General features: G+C 46.1%; 1 protein-coding gene across 1 annotated transcript in view; it reads right to left on the bottom strand.

Moving 5' to 3' along the window:
• Positions 1–10,036: 10,036 nt before the first annotated feature.
• TUBB (tubulin beta class I) overlaps positions 10,037–18,632 on the bottom strand; it is a 28,747-nt gene continuing 20,151 nt past the window's right edge. The window contains exons 2-4 of the mRNA XM_081319571.1: positions 14,642–14,750; positions 12,298–12,408; positions 10,037–11,169 (exon numbers count right to left, since the gene is read on the bottom strand). Coding sequence (XP_081175697.1) covers positions 10,112–11,169; positions 12,298–12,408; positions 14,642–14,750 — 1,278 coding nt within the window. The 3' untranslated portion in view covers positions 10,037–10,111. The remainder of the gene's footprint in view (positions 11,170–12,297; positions 12,409–14,641; positions 14,751–18,632) is intronic.

The following is an 18,632-nucleotide window of genomic DNA, read 5'->3' as shown; positions in this document are numbered from 1 at the left end:
ACCCAGCTGTGTGAGCCTCACAGCGTGGATGAAGATGACCCACAGCTGGCCCTGTTCAAGGACGCCCGACGCAGGAGGCAGTCAATCAGGAGTAAACAGAGGAAGGCAATGGGGCTCCTTGGAAGGAGGCAGAGAGAAGCCACGCCCTGAACTGTATTTAAGGGGGAATGCGTGGGAGGGCTGGTTTGCTGAAGGCAACCACTTGAAAAGCTCCTGTTTCTTGGTTTGTGTCTTGTTCTATTTGTTTTTGTAGCAATAAATTTGGCAGGCGTAATTCCAGCCTCTTGCCTTCTTGTAAAAGGGGTTGTCCCTGCCTTTTCTGCAGGGCCGGTAGCAGGCTGGTACAGAACAGCTTCCACAATTGCTGGCACTGAATGTTCTGGAGACACACGCGCGCGCACACACACACACACACACAATGGAGAGCACCCCCTTGGGAAAGGTTTGCATTACAGGACTCATTGCATTTCAGAGGTGTATTCCCTGTAACAAGCGGGCGAGGCAGTGGCTCAGTGGTTAAGAGGCTGGGCTTGTTGGCAAATAATGTCTGATTTCACAGTGCCTGGCAATATGTGACACACAGATAGTGGATTACAGTTTGTCTACTAGCGGTCAAGTTTTCAAAATATTGCCTCATAGGTTTGGTGCACATGTAGCGATCCTATTTCAACGGGGATAGTATCAAGATCACAAGAAGTGCTAGTATTGCTTTATACTGCACCAGTAAGACCACCCTTGGAATACAGCATCCGGTTTTGGTCACCACGATACCCAAAAGATGTTGAGGCACAAGTAAGTGCAGCAAAGAGCAACAAAGATAGCAGGTCTGGAGGCTAAAGAGAGAAGTAAGTATTAGGGATATCATGTCTGATAGCAGTCTTCCAATATTTGAGAGACTAATACAAATAATAATAATTATTATTATTATAAAGAAGAGGGGGACAACCTGTTCTCCAAGGCACTCCAGGGCAAGACAAGAAGTAGCCGATGGAAGCTTATGAAGGAGACTTCCAACCTAGAACTAAGGAGAAATTTCCTGACAGCGAAGACAGTTAACCAGTGGAACAACCTGCCTCCAGAAGTTGTGGTTGCTCCAACACTGGAGGTGTTCAAGAAGAGATTGCGCAACCATTTGTCTGAAATGGTATGCAGGGGTAGGCAACCTTGGCTCTTTTATGACTCGTGGACTTTAACTCCCAGAATTCCTGAGCTCAGGAATTCTGGGAGTTGAAGTCCACGAATCATAAAAGAGCCAAGGTTGCCTACCCTGGGTTTCCTGCTTCAGCAGCAGGGTAGATCAGAAGATCTCCAAGGTCCCTTCCAAACTCTTGTTATTCTGTATTCTGTTTATGACTCATTCTGGATAGGATTATCTCTTGGCTTTCATTCCCTCCTTTCCCACTCTTAACACACGGCAGCTGAAACAGGTTTCCCATTTAACTCAGCAGTTTTTTTAATCCCACACTCAGCTTCTTGGATCCAGAGACTAAGCAGCCGTTCCTGAGCTCCAATCCCTGTGTTTGATTTGTTGGAGAAATGAAATGAGCTGGTCTGGGGCTGTGCAGCTGCGTGTGAGCACAACTACAACAATGAGATGGCAGCTGCTGCAAGGGGCAGTGGATTTCACAGCAGCCCTGAAAGACACAACTTGACAGATGTGTGGTTGCAAAAGAACAGCAGTGAACAAAAGGAACGTCTGCTTGGGAGCACCTTCCTATGACTCACAGCTGTTTCCTCTCCAGAATGATGAAATTCACACACATCCTGCTTGCAAAGGGATGAAAATCCATCAGGCTGCTTGCTGTTAGCTCTTTAGCCAGCATGAAATTATTATTATTATTTCCCCTAGTCTGTGAGGGGAACAGGAAAGAAAGCAGATTAGAAAGCAGTGTACTTCCTTTTAACCATTCTTGAATGTAAATTTTTCTAAGTTCCCGCCCATCTAGGATCATCAGAATTCTGGTCGGTTTCCATTACTTCCATATGCTGCTATCTGGCACTTGGCCCAGTTTGGGTCTAACCACAGTTCCCAAAAGCCACAGCGCCTCTGAGATTGCATCTGTGTAAAACTCACTCCAGGCTATTTCAAGAGATGCAAAACCAGCTCACATTATACGGTTGGCATTAACAGATGCCTTATTAGGATCTACCAAAAAAAGACACCTCAGCATTGGCAACTCTCCTTCGATAGCTCAGCTGGTAGAGCGGAGGACTGTAGAAGTCTGCTTGAGTCATCCTTAGGTCGCTGGTTCGATTCCGGCTCGAAGGAAATTGTTTTTGGAGCCATTTTGATCTAGTGGCTGGAAAACAGTGAGTTCTAATCCTACCTTAGGCACAAAGCCAGCCTTGGGCCAGCCACTCTCTCTCAGCCCAACCTACCTCATAGGGTTGTTCTGGGGAAAATAGGAGGGTGTGTTGGATATGAGGGAGAAGGGTAGTTCAGAAATGCGGAACACAAATAAATAAATCTCTGCCGCCTTGAGTTATTAGTAAAAATAAAGGTAGGATACAAACAAACTAGAGAGTATTCCCTTTAACACGGAAGTAGAGGCCTGCAGCTCTGATGATGCCAGATGACTCAATTTAGTTGGACCCTCTTCCCTAAAATACATTTTTCCATTTCCCAGCAATTACAATCTCAGTATATGAGGTTATCTAACATAAATGTATACAGGTGACTTACGACCACAACTGAGCCCAAAATTTCTGTCACTAAGCGAGACAGTTGTTAAGTGAACTTTGCCCCATTATACGACCTTTCTTGCCACAGTTTTTAAGTAAATCACTGCAGTTGTTAAGTTAGTAACATGGTCGGTAAGTGAATCCCGCTTCCCCCATTGACTTTCCTTGTCAGAAGGTCGCAAAAGGGGGATCACGTGACCCCGGGACACTGCAACCGCCATAAATACATGCCAGTTGCCAAGCACCTCAATTTTGATCACATGACCACAGGGGTGCTGCAATGGTCATAAGTGTGAAAAAACAGCCCTAGGTCACTTTTTTCAGTTCCGTTGTAACTTCAAATGGCCACTAAATGAATGGCTGTAAGTCGAGGACCACCTGTAGTCAGATTTTATATTTTTCCCTCCATCTGTGTGTTTTTCAACCTCGTAAGCTTCACGATGTGCCGATGTCCCGTTCCCAAAAAGGACCTTACATGTTGCATTTTATGATTGTATACGTCCAAGGATACTTTGTTAAAAATGCAAGCTAGTGAATGCACCAGCATAGTGATTTTCAAACACAAGGCCCGGGGGCTGGATCCGGCCCGCGAAGTGGTTTCATGTGGCCCGCGAACCCATCCTGGAAACAGTGAGGGAACGGCCCCCACTGCTTTGGCCCTGGCCCAGGCCGGCTGGGAGCCAATGTACAATTTTGTGGTGGCCATCTATGCTGAAACACATTCAGTCTTAGCTCCACAAGGCCATCTGGAAACAGCAAGGGACCAGCCCCTGCTGCGTTGGCCCCACCCCCTGAGCACACACTGGGCAGGTATCACCGTTTGTGAGGAATGAAGAAATGCACCATTGCCTGGAAGTGGCCAGCACATGGATGGACCTGCCTACTTCGGGCAGGCTAGGGGCTGGGCAGCATTGCGCTTCTCTTCAGATTCATGCCACCCAGCTCAGCCTCTCAGCACTGTGAGGAAAGCACCCCGCTGCCTGCCAAAACTGGGGAGGCTGGGGGCTGGGCAGCATTGTGCAGGTAACATCGACTCATGCTGCTCATGGCATCCCCCTCCCCCAGAACCCACCAAGCGGGATATGTGAAGTAGGCGAGGGCCATGTGCTGGCCACTTCCAGGCGATGGTGCATTTCTTCATTCCTCACAAAGGATGACACTTCCCCAGCTGCCTTTCTTGCCTGTTTTTCTTCCTCCCTCATCTCAAATATTTTCCCACCACTGGAAGGAAGGAAGGAAGGAAGGAAGGAAGGAAGGAAGGGAGGGAGGGAGGGAGGGAGGGAGGGAGGGAGGGAGGGAGGGAGGAAGGAAGGAAGGAAGGAAGGAGAGGGAGGGTCTGAGGGAAGTTCTGCCTTAGTCCTTCCCTGCTGCCCTTTCACCATCCCCTTGCCCCCTCCTCCTGGCCTATCCTGGGGGGTCTCCCATCCTATTGCTAAGGAAGTTTTGGATACAAAGCCAGGTCTTCTTACATGGAGAGGGACCTCGTACCCATCATGGGCAACCTGGCTAAGGAGAGCAAGCACAGCAGCAGCAGCCTTGAGGAGGTAAGTGCAGCTGGGCACCCCCTTGGGGAAATGGGGCTGGGCTTAGTGCCACGGGTGCTTGAGGGCTTGGCTGGGCATTTGACCTCCGGACCACCATCCAGCCCCCCTCCCCTGCATGGCCTGAGAGGAACAGTGAGGCTCCTCCAGTGGACCATGCCTTGGCACTTGCCCCAGTCCCATCTCCTTCTGCCAGAGACCCTCAGATCTGTCCCACTCCTGCCCAGACCCCCATAGGTACCCTTGACACAAATGATGTAGAGCTGGCCATGCCCACCCAGTAGGCCACACGCACTCCACCCATGCCGACCCAGTAGGCCACGCCCACCCTGGCCACACCCACCTGGCCCCCTGTGGGAAACCGCAATGCTGATGCAGCCCTCAATGAAATTGAGTTTGACACCCCTGGTTTACTAAGTCAGCCAAACCCCAAATAACTGATTCTGGCTCATATACATTCAAAATTAATCTACAATGAATCTACAGTGTTTTTTCAACTTGGCAAGTTTAAGAGACGTGGACTTCAACTCTGAGAATTCACCCAGCCAACTTCTTGTTTTCGGGGAGGGGGGGGGAATCAAGATAGCCCAGTTGCCTTTTGGGAAAAGCACCTTTGGGACAACCATGACCTGGATGACTGAGAATCTCCATAGACAGACTCAAAAGTATTGTAAAGCATTTCCTAGCATAAAAAGGCATGGGTCAACACAGTTGATTCTGCAATTCGTTAACCAAATTGTGTCAAAATAAAGCTTTGCTTGCATTTTCCAACACGCTGAGCCTACTTGGACCAAGAGCATAAAATCAAATCCCCCAAGTTTAAAGTGAAATATTTAAATGACAAAGATGTTTGCCATGCTTACAGATGTTTGCCATTTATCTTCCTTTGAATGATGACACATGCAAAGGTTCTATTGATTAATCGTTTTGGTTAAAAAAAATGTAGACCAGGATATGTGCCTTAAATAGATCCATATTTAAGTTGAAGTCCAGCCGTCTTAAAAGTTGCCAAGGTTGAAAAACACATAACAGAATAACAAATTTGGAAGGGACCTTGGAGGTCTTCTAGTCCAACCTGCTGCTCAAGCAAGAGACCCTATTATTTCTGACAAATGGTTATCCAATCTCTTCCTAAAAGCCTCCAGTGATGGTGCACCCATGACTTCTGAAGGCAAACTGTTCCCTTGGGTTATGGTTCTCACTGTCAGGAAATCTCTCCTTAATTCTAAGTTGCTTCTCTTCTTGATTAATTTCCATCCATTCCTTCTTATTCTGTCTTCAGGTGCTTTGGAGAATAGATTGACCCCCTCTTTTTTGTGGCAGCTCTTTAGATATTGAAACACTGCTGTCGTGTCACCCCTAGTCCTTCTTTTCACTAGACTAGACAAACCCAATTCGTACAACCGTTCTTCATATGCTTTAGCTCCAGCCTTCTAATCTTTGTCGCTCTTCTCTGCATTCTTTCCCGAGTCTCAACATCTCAACACTAGAAGCATATGAAATGGCTTGCTAATCCCGAAATAATTATGGCTACCTTTATATGATGCAACCCGTTCATTGCAAACACCTTTACACATTCAACTCCTTGGCCTGCTAGTAATATGGATTAGCTCGTCTCCCCCTAACACATCCCCTTCTATTCTATATTCCATTCATCTTCTCAGCAAGTTAGAAGTACCAGTCATAGAGCTGGAAGGGACCTTGGAGGTCTTCTAGTCCAACCCCCTCCTCAAGCAGGAGAGACCCTATACCATTTCAGACAAATAGCTCTCCAGTCATTTCTTAAAAATCTCCGGTGATGAAGCACCCACAACTTCGGAAGGCAAAGCTGTTCCACTGGCGAACTGTTCTTACTGTCGGGAAGTTTCTCCTTAATTCCAGGTTGCTTCTCTCCTTGATTAGCTTCCATCCACCGTTTCTTGTCTTGCCTTCCTTTCAATGCTCAACCTATTAATTGCTCCTGCAAAGCAACACAGCTGATCCCTCCTCCCTCCAGTGGTGTGGTTAGAACATAAATCTGATGAAGCATGCAGAAAGTATGATAGCTCAACACAGAGCGACCCACTGGTGTCCGGCTGCTATCATGTATAGAAAGGCTGAGCCCAACCCCCCACCCCCCTCCCTCCCCTCCCTCTTTCTCGTCTGCCATGTGCACGGAGCGCCCTGCTTAGCACTTCCTCCATCTCCTTTTGGCAGCCTTTGTTAACAGAGGAGAAAAAAAAAAGAACAGCCCAGAAACAGGGGTCTTCAAACTTGGCCCTTTTATGACTTGCGGACTTCAACTCCCAGAATTCCTCAGCCAAGCACGCTGGCTGAGGAATTCTGGGAGTTGAAGTCCGCAAGTCATCAAAGGGCCACGCTTGAAGACCCCTGGCCCAGAAGGCAAAAATAGGATGTTTCCCCCCCCCACCATACCCCTGAGCAAAAACAGAAGGCAGTTCGTTTGACACCGTGCCAATCTTGAGAGCGGGAGAGGGGGCTGTCACTGTTCATTGACACCTAAATTGATGTCCTTCAGATGTGCTAGGCTGTCAATTTTCATGGTTGGGGTATAAATGGAATTGCAACCTGAGACATTTGAAAGGGCACTCGGACAGGATCGTATTTGAACAGAGAGCCAGTTTGGTGTAGTGATTAAAGGGGCTGGCTTAGAAACAAAGGAGGCTGCGAGTTCAAGTCCTGCTTTAGGCACAAAAGCCAGTTCGGTGAGTTTGGGCCAGTTAACTCTCTCTGAACCCAATCCACCATTGTTTTGGGGAAAATAGGAGGAATATTAGGTATGTTTGGGTGTCTTATAAAATAATAAAGGTGGGATAAAAATCTAATATATCTTGGCTGATCCTCAATTCAAGCCGAATTTGATCTCTTTAGGACATGGTAGTGGTGGGAGAAAGCAGGAAATCTTGAGGCTGGGCACCAGACTGGGAATTTGAAATCCTTGAAATCTTTTATAACTATTAAGACATGAATGTGCCCATTTAGTTATCTGGAGGCAACTTCACTTGAAGCAATCTGTGCCTTTAGAACAGCAGGTTTTAGGCATCTGAGGTTTGCTGTATCTGAGCCTAAGTGAGCCATAGTTCAGTGATCAAATGCCAGCCTTTTCTGGGTAGGTGGTCTCTGATCCTGGCTTTCTATCCGATGCATCTTTTAAAAACGACTTTTCTTTTGAAATGCAGGTTTCTGCCAACAAAGGGGGCTGGGTGGGGGAGAGAAGATCAGTGACTCAGGGCGCATGTATGATTAACTAAAATGCCAATGGAGTTATGAAGATTAACTAAAATAGCAATAGTGCTTAGACTTATATACTGCTTCGCAGTGCTTTACCGCTCTCTCTAAGCAGTTTATAGTCAGCATATTGCCCCCAAACAATCTGGGTCCTCCTTTTACCCTCAGGATGAAAGGCTTTGTCAACCTTGAGCCGGTCAGGATCGAACTGTTGACAGTGAGCAGTTAGCTTGCAATACTGCATTCTAACTACCGCGCTACCCACAGCTCATTTAAATGCCAATGGAGTTATTCAGGGCAGAGGCCCATCACGTCAACCAGCTTCTCCTGTTTGCTTCTAGAAAGTCCCACCACTCATGATGACTCACCTGGCTGGCCAACAAGGCTGATTTAACAAGGTAATAGAATAGCATGTTCCTTCACGTACAAGTTAGGCTGCATTGTTTAATGCATCAATAGTCTCCCCAGTGGTGGGGTGACAAAATATGGGGTTTTGTGGCCATTTGTGTAAAAAGGATTGAGTTTTCTCCATCCCATCCTTTCTGGCATTGTTTCATCTACATAATTTACCACTGTAGCTGGTAGCATATTTTCTAGCCAATATTTGCTGATCAGGTTTCTAGATCTTCTTAAGCAGCCTAGTCCAGAATCAGCATGCTCCTCCTTAATTCCAACTGGCTAGTCTTCCCATTCCTCTGAGTTCAGGGAACAATTTTTACCCAACCTGACAGATAAGACAACGCTGCCAGTATTAGGAAATCCCACTTTTGTTTTTTTAATGGATGAATGAGGCTCTTCCCACAAGGTGGATGATCAGATTCACTCAATGCAAAGAGAACATTTTAAAAAAACAACTTTTATTTGTTCACAGGACTTTTCAAATATGAACAAACAGGGATTTTTTTTAGAAGGAAAGGCAAAGAAGGCAAATGAGTGGAACAGGTGAGAAGAAAAGCTGGATTAACAAGCAGGAGAAAGGCAAGAAAGAGTTCATGCATCTTGAAGTCGCAAAATATTGGTATATGGTAATCTTCTATGGGTGACCCATCTAGCCAAAAATTGTATTTGGGGGCAAAGAGCAAATGCATCTTATGCCCTTCCACTTAGGCCTCACTAACTCCATATAAATGGCCTGTTATTTGATGCTTGCTTAAGCAACACACTGGCAGCCTGCAACAAGATGGGAAGTCGTATATTATTAACCAAACCTGAAGCAAATATTTCAACACCATCACCAGTAAAGATAAATCTATCCCATCAACACGTCGCTCCTTTGCACACCCTGGAACATTTGAACTTCATATTTTTTTGGAGTAGACATACCTTCAGCACATTCCCTCTACACCTCCCCGAAACAAATTTAAATCATTAGCACTTATATGGCACCTTCCCTTCTTCTGATTTAATGGAACTGCTTCTTTATGCAACAGTTGAGTGATGTTTCTTTACAGAATTTTAACAGGGTGGAAGTGTGCTTTCTTGTAATGCAACTCATCCCAGGATTGTTCCAACTATATTAAAATTGATACTTAAAATATGCACGTACCATAATGATCCTAAACTGACACTCATCCCTAGATAGACCCCTAGTTTCTCCACCCAGGGGTAGGCAACCTTGGCTCTTTTATGACTGTGGACTTCAACTCCCAGAATTCCTGAGCCAGCCACGCTGAGGGGAAAGGGAGAGGTTTCTAAGCTGAGCCATGCTGGCTCAGGAATTCTGGGAGTTGAAGTCCACGAGTCATAAAAGAGCCAAGGTTGCCTACTACTAAAACAAGTCTCAAAATCTTTATTTAGGGCATTTGCAAATGGGACACTTCTTTGGAGCGTAGATGGGATTATATCTGAAATTAGCAATTTTCAACTAATAATTTAGGATTAGGAGTAAGATTTAAAGTTAAAGCTTGAACAAATGCCCGCTATAAAAGAGCAAGATAGTACTTTGAGGCTGGACTGTTAGTATTTTTTTTTCTTTAGTTTTGGCAAGATATGAAGCTGTGGAAAAACATCCTTAAGATTTAGTCACAGATTTGAATGATGTCAACCCCAAGTCAGGAGAGGGAAGGACAGATGGGACATGAAACACTGACAGGAAAAAGAGAGCCAAATCCAGCCCACACAAGGATTTTTTTTTCCCATTGCAAATACAGAGGATGAATGCCTTTAAGGCAAAGCCAAGAAAATAAAAAGGAGCATTTGAGAGAACAAGAAAGTGGTTTCCATTTTAAAGACATCTGTTTTCCCCTAAACAAGTCTGCTTCAAACTGTCTACTTCCTTATCATAGCTGGAGGCCTTTGAGACTGCAGGTTTTACTTCAGTAAACAGAGATAGAGATATTGAAGGTTGGGGGAATAATAAATACAATAAGAATATGGGCGAGGAAGGGAGCTGCATCTCTTCCCAGTGTCTTACATGCAGCCTCCCCTTACCCGATTTTACTGGGTACCTGCCTCTAGTAAAGAGTAATACATGTAAAAAAAAGCCAAGCCAACCTTAAACCATTGTTAGAGGCTGCCCCATAAAAAAAAAGTCTGAAAAGTGAGCTGACAGGTTAGATTTCTAAAAAGGAGAAAGAAACAGAGCGTGGAAATGCAAATTTTTTTATTTTAATTTTGTGCGGACTTATTGAACAGGTGACGAAAAGGCGCGAGATTTAACCTCAAGCTTCTTCCTCTGCCTCTTCTCCAAAATCCTCCTCTTCCTCAGCCGTGGCATCCTGGTATTGTTGATATTCAGAGACGAGGTCATTCATGTTGCTCTCGGCTTCCGTGAATTCCATCTCGTCCATGCCCTCGCCTGTGTACCAGTGTAGGAAAGCTTTGCGGCGGAACATGGCTGTGAACTGCTCGGAGATGCGCTTGAAGAGCTCCTGGATGGCTGTGCTGTTGCCAATGAAGGTGACCGCCATCTTCAAGCCACGGGGAGGGATGTCGCACACAGCTGTCTTGACATTGTTGGGGATCCATTCGACGAAGTAGCTGCTGTTCTTGTTCTGCACATTCAACATCTGCTCGTCCACCTCCTTCATGGACATACGGCCTCGGAAGACGGCTGCCACAGTCAGGTAACGTCCATGGCGGGGATCACAGGCTGCCATCATGTTCTTGGCATCGAAAACTTGCTGCGTTAACTCTGGGACTGTTAAAGCCCGGTACTGTTGGCTGCCACGGCTGGTCAAGGGAGCAAAGCCAGGCATGAAAAAGTGGAGCCGGGGGAATGGAACCATGTTTACAGCAAGCTTGCGGAGATCGGCGTTCAGCTGTCCGGGAAAGCGGAGGCAGGTCGTCACACCACTCATGGTGGCGGAGACCAGGTGGTTAAGATCCCCGTAGGTTGGAGTGGTCAGCTTGAGGGTACGGAAGCAGATGTCATAGAGAGCTTCGTTGTCAATACAGTAGGTCTCATCTGTGTTCTCCACCAGCTGGTGGACTGAGAGGGTAGCATTGTAAGGCTCCACCACGGTATCTGAGACCTTGGGAGAGGGCACCACGCTGAAGGTATTCATGATGCGGTCAGGGTACTCTTCACGGATCTTGCTGATCAGTAAGGTGCCCATCCCTGAACCGGTTCCACCCCCTAGAGAGTGGGTCAGCTGGAATCCTTGCAGGCAGTCACAACTCTCGGCTTCCTTCCTCACAACATCTAGGACTGAATCCACCAACTCGGCACCTTCTGTATAATGACCTTTGGCCCAGTTGTTACCAGCTCCACTCTGGCCTGAAAAGGTGCAAAAGAAAGAAGATGGGGAATAAATCATTACGTTGGTTTAGGCAGCCATCCTTCCCCTTTGACTGCAAACTACTTCTGCTTTCCTGGCCTTTTCCCATCGGATTGGTAAGAGATTATCTTCTTGAACGTGCAACACTATTCTTCAAGCCCACCATAGGAAGAACCTTCAGACTCTTCACCCTCATACACTTTTGTGTGAATCCAAGTTCTGAGATCCTGTTTTAATGGAGCCTTGACCCTTACCTTTCTTCTAAGGCAGGGGTGTCAAACTCAATTTCATTGAGGGCCGCATCAGCATTGCAGTTACCCTCAGGGGGCCGGGTGGGTGTGGCCAGGGTGGGCGTGGCCTACTGGCTGGGTGTGGCTAGTGTGTGTATGGCCTACGGGGTGGGAATGGCCAACTTGGATACAGTCCTCTCTAGAGCAGACATGTCAAACACAAGGCCCGGGGGTCGGATCCGGCCCACGAAGTGGTTTCATGTGGCCCACAAAGCCATCCTGGAAACAGTGAGGGAACGGCCCCCACTGCCTTGGCCCTGGCCCAGAGACCCTCCTTCTGCCAGAGACCCACAGATCTGTCCCACTCCTGCCCAGGCCCCCATAGGCACCCTTGATGCGAACGATGTAGAGCTGGCCACGCCCACCCAGTAGGCCATATGCACTCTAGCCACGCCCACCCAGTAGGCCACACCCACCCAGCCCCCTGAGGGCAACCGTAATGCTGATGTGGCCCTCAATGAAATTGAGTTTGACACCCCTGCTCTAGAGTGTCCTGCAAATATCCTTAGTGTGCCAGCTCAGGAATTTTGGGAACTGAAGTTTACACAGTGGAGACATTGAACACCTGGAAGGCAAAACCGAGCATTGCAGCAGAAATATCTACCCAAGCTTGCCCTAGAAACACTTATCTTTGCCTGCCCCTCCCATCGTATCAATGCTCTGTAAAAACCTCTTCCAATTCCTCCTTCAATAGCAACGTAAGTTATCAACCCAGATTCCTAATTTGACGGAAGACATTGCTCAAACGTAAGACAAGATATAGTCCTTCTATATTTTCCCCCAATCAAATGTAGCTACAAGTAGCAAAGGGTGCAGGGGAAAAGGCAAGGTTCTTACCAAATACAAAATTATCTGGTCGAAATATCTGTCCAAAAGGTCCAGAACGCACTGAGTCCATGGTTCCTGGCTCCAAATCAACCAAGATGGCACGAGGCACATATTTGCCACCTAGAGAAAGAAACAAAGGTTTAATGCCCAGGTCTTTACAGATTTAAGTCCATTGCAGTAGCAAACCGAGCTTCCTCTGATGAAAAACCCAAATTACATTTGGGTCCTCGCTTTCAAGTAGCTTGCTTTTTGCTTAGTTCAGGGGTAGGCAACCTCGGCTCTTTTATGACTCATGGACTTCAACTCCCAGAATTCCTGAGCCAGCTTGGCTGGCTCAGGAATTCTGGGAGTTGAAGTCCATGAGTCATAAAAGAGCCGAGGTTGCTTACCCCTGGCCTAGTTGTTAGATTTCAAAGGAAAGGCCAAGTGTTGGTAAGTCGGTCAATGAAATTAAAGGATGTCGGACATTCCTTATCTATAGCAAGGGGGCTCCAAACCTGGCAACTTTAAGATGGTGGACTTCAATTCCCAGAATTCTCCAGTCAGTATAATATGGCTAAGGAATTCTGGGAGTTGAAGTCCACAAGCCTTAAAAGTTGCCAAACTTGGGAGACCCTCAATATATAGGATGGGTGGAAGGAACACTGAAGAAGGTATCAGAGGCACAAAAAGAGGGAGGGGGGGAAGAGGCATTTCAATATGTTATTAAAAATATTATAAAACAATCCTTTTCCCAATACATGTTAACGTACAGCTTTCTCAGTCCAATTTATTCGGCTAGGTTTGTAAGATAAGATGAAGTTTAAACCTGAGCCAGGCTTTTTAATTTAACAGAGGTCGTCCTCAAATTACAACCGTTAACGGAGCTTGCCCAGTATGGTCATACAATTGTAAGGGTTGTACAACTACAGTTTTATTTCACACGACAGATCCGATTTTTACAAACTTTTCTTTTGCAGCAGTTGTTAAGTGTATATTGGCAGTCGTAAAGCAAATCCCACGGTCATTACCCATAGAGCTTAGGACTGCCCCTGATTTTGGTTCGTTCCGCTGGGACCTGAAGACCTGGGTCTTTGAGCTTTCCGGCCAGGACTGAGGATTTTAAAAATTTTTTAACTTATTGTAATTGGGTTTTTAATCAGAGTTATAAGGGTTTTAGATTTTAATTAAGGAAAATTTAATCTATTTTGTTATTAATTTTTGTATTGTAATGTTGTTTTAATTGCCTTGTGAACCGCCCTGGGTCCTACGGGAGAAGGGCAGTATATAAGTTTAATAAATAAATAAATAAATAAATAAATAAATTAAGCAAACCCACGGGGGTGTGGTTTTGCCAAAAATCAGAAGTACCAGTTTTCAGGAAAACAGTCTGTCAGCTTCCACGTCATACTTGCACTTCACAACTATTCGGTATCAGCTGCCATGAACTAGATGAGAGGAGGGAGGTTTGAAGGGAAACAACTTTCCAAGAAGAGTTATCAAGGCTAAATGGCTGGGAACGGAACAGAGCTACAGTCCTATCCCTGAAGTGACCATTCTGAAAACATCTTTTTTTTTAAATAAAAAATTGGATCGGGCTTGGAGGAACCAGTGGTGGGAGGCAACCAAGGAAGGGAAAAGTCGACTGGGGGATTTTGGCACGCGAACCTCAGTTCTGGCTTTGCTCTACTGCAATTCACTTGACCTTTTGTAAACTATGCCTTTCTCAACAAATGGAGTTAAAGATCGTCCTTGCATTTTAAAGGTTCACGGTTTAGGCAGGTCTGACACTGTCATAAAATGCAGCCACATGGCCATGGAATGCTGCAAAGTCTTAAAGGCAACTGTGTTGCCAACGCAGCGTGTTGCCAAGTGCCTGTGATGGTCACATCACCACAGGAAGGGAGGGCATCTTAGGAATTTAGGATCTGGGACGTAAGTCCCCTTTTTGGGGTTGGTCATAGGTCTACAGGTAAGAAATAAGGGGTCTTCAAACTTGGCCCTTTTATGACTTGCGGACTTCAACTCCCAGAATTCCTCAGCCGGCATGCCTGGCTGAGGAATTCTGGGAGTTGAAGTCCGCAAGTCATAAAAGGGCCAAGTTTGAAGACCCCTGTATTAGAAGCTTACTTTTAAGTTCACATAATGAATGCTGAGATTCTTAGCAAGCTCAGGCTATAATTTCCTGCCCATATAATTACTTCTATATTCCTCTCATGTTCCATTTTAATACACAAGGACATAACGGGGGGAAATGATTCTAGAGGAGACATTGAGGAAATTCCAACAAATGTTCATATTTATTTGTTGGAAAACATTTGGATCAAATCATGCCAATACAGTGGAGGAGGGGGAAGAGGAGAGGAAGGCTTACCAGTGGCCTCATTGTAGTAAACACTGATGCGATCAAGTTGTAGATCACTGTCACCATGGTAGGTTCCAGTTGGGTCAATTCCATGTTCATCGCTGATCACTTCCCAGAACTTCCAAGGATAAATAAAAAGAGAAAGATTTGGGTTAGGATGAAAAAGAAACGCCGTGTATTCCAGCAGCACATTCCAACTTATTTTACAAAAGGAAGAATGATCTTTTCTTCCCCCTTTCCAAATTATATTGCAATTTTTTTTAATCCCATTTATATCCCGCCCTTCTCCGAAGACTATGGGCGGCTTACACTCTAAGCACAAATCAATGTGCTTTAGCAGTAGCCTTCATTCTATGTATATGCCTGCTTATTAGGGCTTTTGCCCCCCCCCCAAGCGGCATTATTGCAAAGTCAGCTTATTGCCCCCAACAATCTGGGTCCTCATTTTACCTACCTCAGAAGGATGGAAGGCTGAGTCAACCTTGAGCCTGGTGGGATGCGAACCTGCACTAATTGCAGGCAGCTGGTGTTACTTAAGGAGGCATTAGCCCACTGCTCCACCAAGGCTCTGGTGGAGACATACAGTACGTTCTTGGAACTGTCATGAAATTTATCTGCCCAACACTGTGAGACACATCCTTAAAAAGTCGCAAGTAGATATCCTGTGCCAAGTTCCCCCCCCCACTTGGTGCCCATCTGTGATAAGACTACAACTAAATGCCTTCTCACTTAGCAAGAGTGGCTGAGGCCAATTTAGAAGCCCCAGTGTGAAAGAAGGAACAAAGTGCAGAAAATATCTATCCTAACCAGAAACTACCACCCTCCCCTAATCTACTGCTATACAGCTGTGATGGAATCTCTAGCCCTATCGGCAGGGAATTCTGAGTATGATAAAACCATCTGGAGAACAACAAAATGAGGAAAAGATCCCCAAAGAGAAGTCTTCGCAGAGGAAAAGGTGGGAGGAAAATATACGAATCTCTTTCCTGACACTGAGATTTATTCAAATCACATATTTGCATAAGGCAGGGGTCTTCAAACATGGCAACTTTAAGACTTGTGGACCTCAATTTCCAGAATTCCTCAGGCTGAGAAATTCTGGGAGTTGAAGTCCACAAGTCTTGAAGTTGCCGAGTTTGAAGGCCCTCGGCATAGGGCAGGGGTAGGCAACCTTGGCTCTTTTATGACTCATGGACTTCAACTCCCAGAATTCCCGAGTCAGCATAGCTATGCTGACTCAGGAATTCTGGGATTTGAAGTCCATGAGTCATAAAAGAGCAGAGGTTGCCTACCCCTGGCATAGGGCATAGACCTAATTGGCTGCTCCATGTTTGAGCCAAGAGCTCTCCGACCTCAATGGCAAAAAGAGTGAATTCAAGATATGCTTAGAATTCAATGCTATCCCTTAACAGTTGCAAGCTGGAATCTGGACATTGTAAGTAGACTTCAGGGCTCCACTCCCAACCAGCCAAGACTTGGACATGCAATTATGGGGAAAACAAGGCAAACGCAAGTGAGAAGGATTTATGCCTATTTTAACAGGCCCGGTCATCCTAAGGCACCAATGATCTTCACATTAATCACAGCCCCCTCTTTTAAAGCAGCAACAAAACCGCCCTCTTAAAGGACAGAGGAGCTGACTAAGCAGCTGCAACAGCCCGTACAAGCTCTGCTTTGTTCTTTATGAAGGCCAGGCTTCATTAAAGTAGCTCTTAGCTGTAGTGTAATCCTGTCTATTGGCCCTTCTCCTCCCTTGTCCAAGGCAAGTCCATCTTACTGGTAGGTGCAGACTGCATCTCCCACCATCCCATCTTTAGAAAACAACTGCCTTTGCTTATTCACCGGAGGAGGAGATCTGATGGGACCTGCAGATTCCTAACCCTCAGTTTGAAATGGACTCTTAGCATGAGCTCAGGAATGACCCCACCACCACCACCCACACACCCCTCTTGGTCCTTAAGAACGTCTTGAAGACTATCCTTTTCTGCAGGGTACTTTGTCATCAATAGCGGATGGATTTCCCTAAGTAGGCTTAGAAACTGTTTTCATTTATTCCGTTTGTTCCACTTTCTCTTGATTGAAAATTGCCTTGAGTGTTAACAAGCAGGAGGTATTCTGGGCAGAAGTTCTCAATACCTTGCACCTCAGCTTACATTAGACCTCAGGAGGATCTAAGCCCGTGGTGGCAAACCTATGGCACGGGTGCCACAGGTAGCATGCAGAGCCCTCTCTGTGGGCACGCGCACTGTCGCCCCAGTCCTAGGCTTTCAGCTGGGTTTTATAAAAAGTTTTCGCTTTAGGCCTCCGCTGCCATGTACAAAAAAATAGGTTCAATCAATCAATCAATTTCAACTTCTCGTGGGGAAAAAAAAGTTCTTGCAAAGTTGGAATTGATTAATTGAACACAGTCTGCTGCTACCACTGCAGCCACGCCCACCCAAAGGGCCACGCCCATCCGGCACCTGATGATACATAAGTGGGTTTTGGGTTGCAGTTTGGGCACTCAGTCTCTAAAAGGTTCGCCATCACTGATCTAAGCTGATTTAGCTCCAAATACCCAAAAGCCAGACTGCTAAACCTTGCCTTGGAAAAGAGGCCCTGAATCTTTGGCTGATGCTAGGAAGGAAAATTTGGGATTCTGAGGGCAGAAAATAGCTGCGTATTCACAAAATGGCGGCCGTTTATATGATGTCACATCACAAAACAATATAAACTGGTGGTATTGCTTTAGTGTTTTGATCACATCTTCATCCGTTCTAAGCTTATCTTCACCTCACCTCTTTCTCGGGGGAGAGATCGAATCTTAGGAGCTGCTACACCAGGGGTAGACAACCTTGGCTCTTTTATGACTCGTGGACTTCAACTCCCAGAATTCCTGAGCCAGCCATGCTGAGGAGAAAGGGAGAGGTTTCCAAGCTGAGCCATGCTGGCTCAGGAATTCTGGGAGTTGATGTCCACGAGTCATAAAAAAGCCAAGGTTGCCTACCCCTGTGCTAGACTATAGACACCTGTTCTCTTTGTCTGGTTATGATGGATAAAGTCTTCATAGACTTCAGAGGGGTTCCCAACCTTAAAACAATCCTAGGTGACACATTGCAGGGAAGGGAAGGTCTCTTAGCGCAGCTTGTCCATCAATTGTAATCTTCTCCCTTCGGAAACTGTATGGACTTTCCTAAGCAAGGTTAAGATTGTATAAGCTCTGCTCAACAGTCCAGGGTTCTCACTCTCTCTCATTTTTCCACAGCCTTGGCTGAAACAAGATTTCACTGCTTATTAAAATAAATCAACACCCAAGACCTTTGAACATACACCAACACCCACACACAATATTTGAGTCAGCCAACTAATTCAAGTACCGTGTTTCTCCAAAAGTAAGACCTACCCCGAAAATAAGTCCTGCCTTGATTTTGGGGGGTGGGCCTAATATAAGCCCTAGTTTTGGGGCGAGGTGCACGCCTAAAAATCAAGCTAGGGTGGGGGCGGAGCTTACCATTGCAGCCAGGCCTCCCCTGGATCGACACTTGCCTTGCCCCACCAGCCGACTTCTTCTGCGGCCAAAGGAGCAGCCTCATTCTGCAGCTGAGAATGGAGCTCAGGCCTGCATTTCGCAGTCAGAGGCCTTTCCGGAAGGCCACAGCAGCCGAGAACCAAGCTATGGTAGCTCACTTCTCAGCTGCACAAGTCTTCCAGAAGGGCCTCTGATAGCGAAATGCAGGCCGGAGCTCCATTCTCAGCTGCAGAATGAGGCTGCTCCTTTGGCCGAAGTGCGCCGGCTAGGCGGGGCTGTCTCTTTTGGAGACAAAAATAAAAAAATAAGACCGGGTCTTATTTTGGGGAAAACACAGTACATCAATAAAACTAAGTTGACTAACCATCCACCCATCATAATGGGCGATATGTTTTTCGATCCTTAGGAAAAGGTGTTACAAGCCAGCTAGCTATCAATTTAGTTCATTAGCTAGTTACTGATCTAACAGATGTTAGATCTGTGCAAGCCCAG

This window comes from Vipera berus (genome assembly GCF_964194415.1).
Source record: "Vipera berus genome assembly, chromosome: 2".
Classification (NCBI taxonomy): Eukaryota; Metazoa; Chordata; class Lepidosauria; order Squamata; family Viperidae; genus Vipera; species Vipera berus.
The sequence above is the reverse complement of the archived record's forward strand: the minus strand, read 5'-3'. Positions and strand labels throughout refer to the sequence as shown.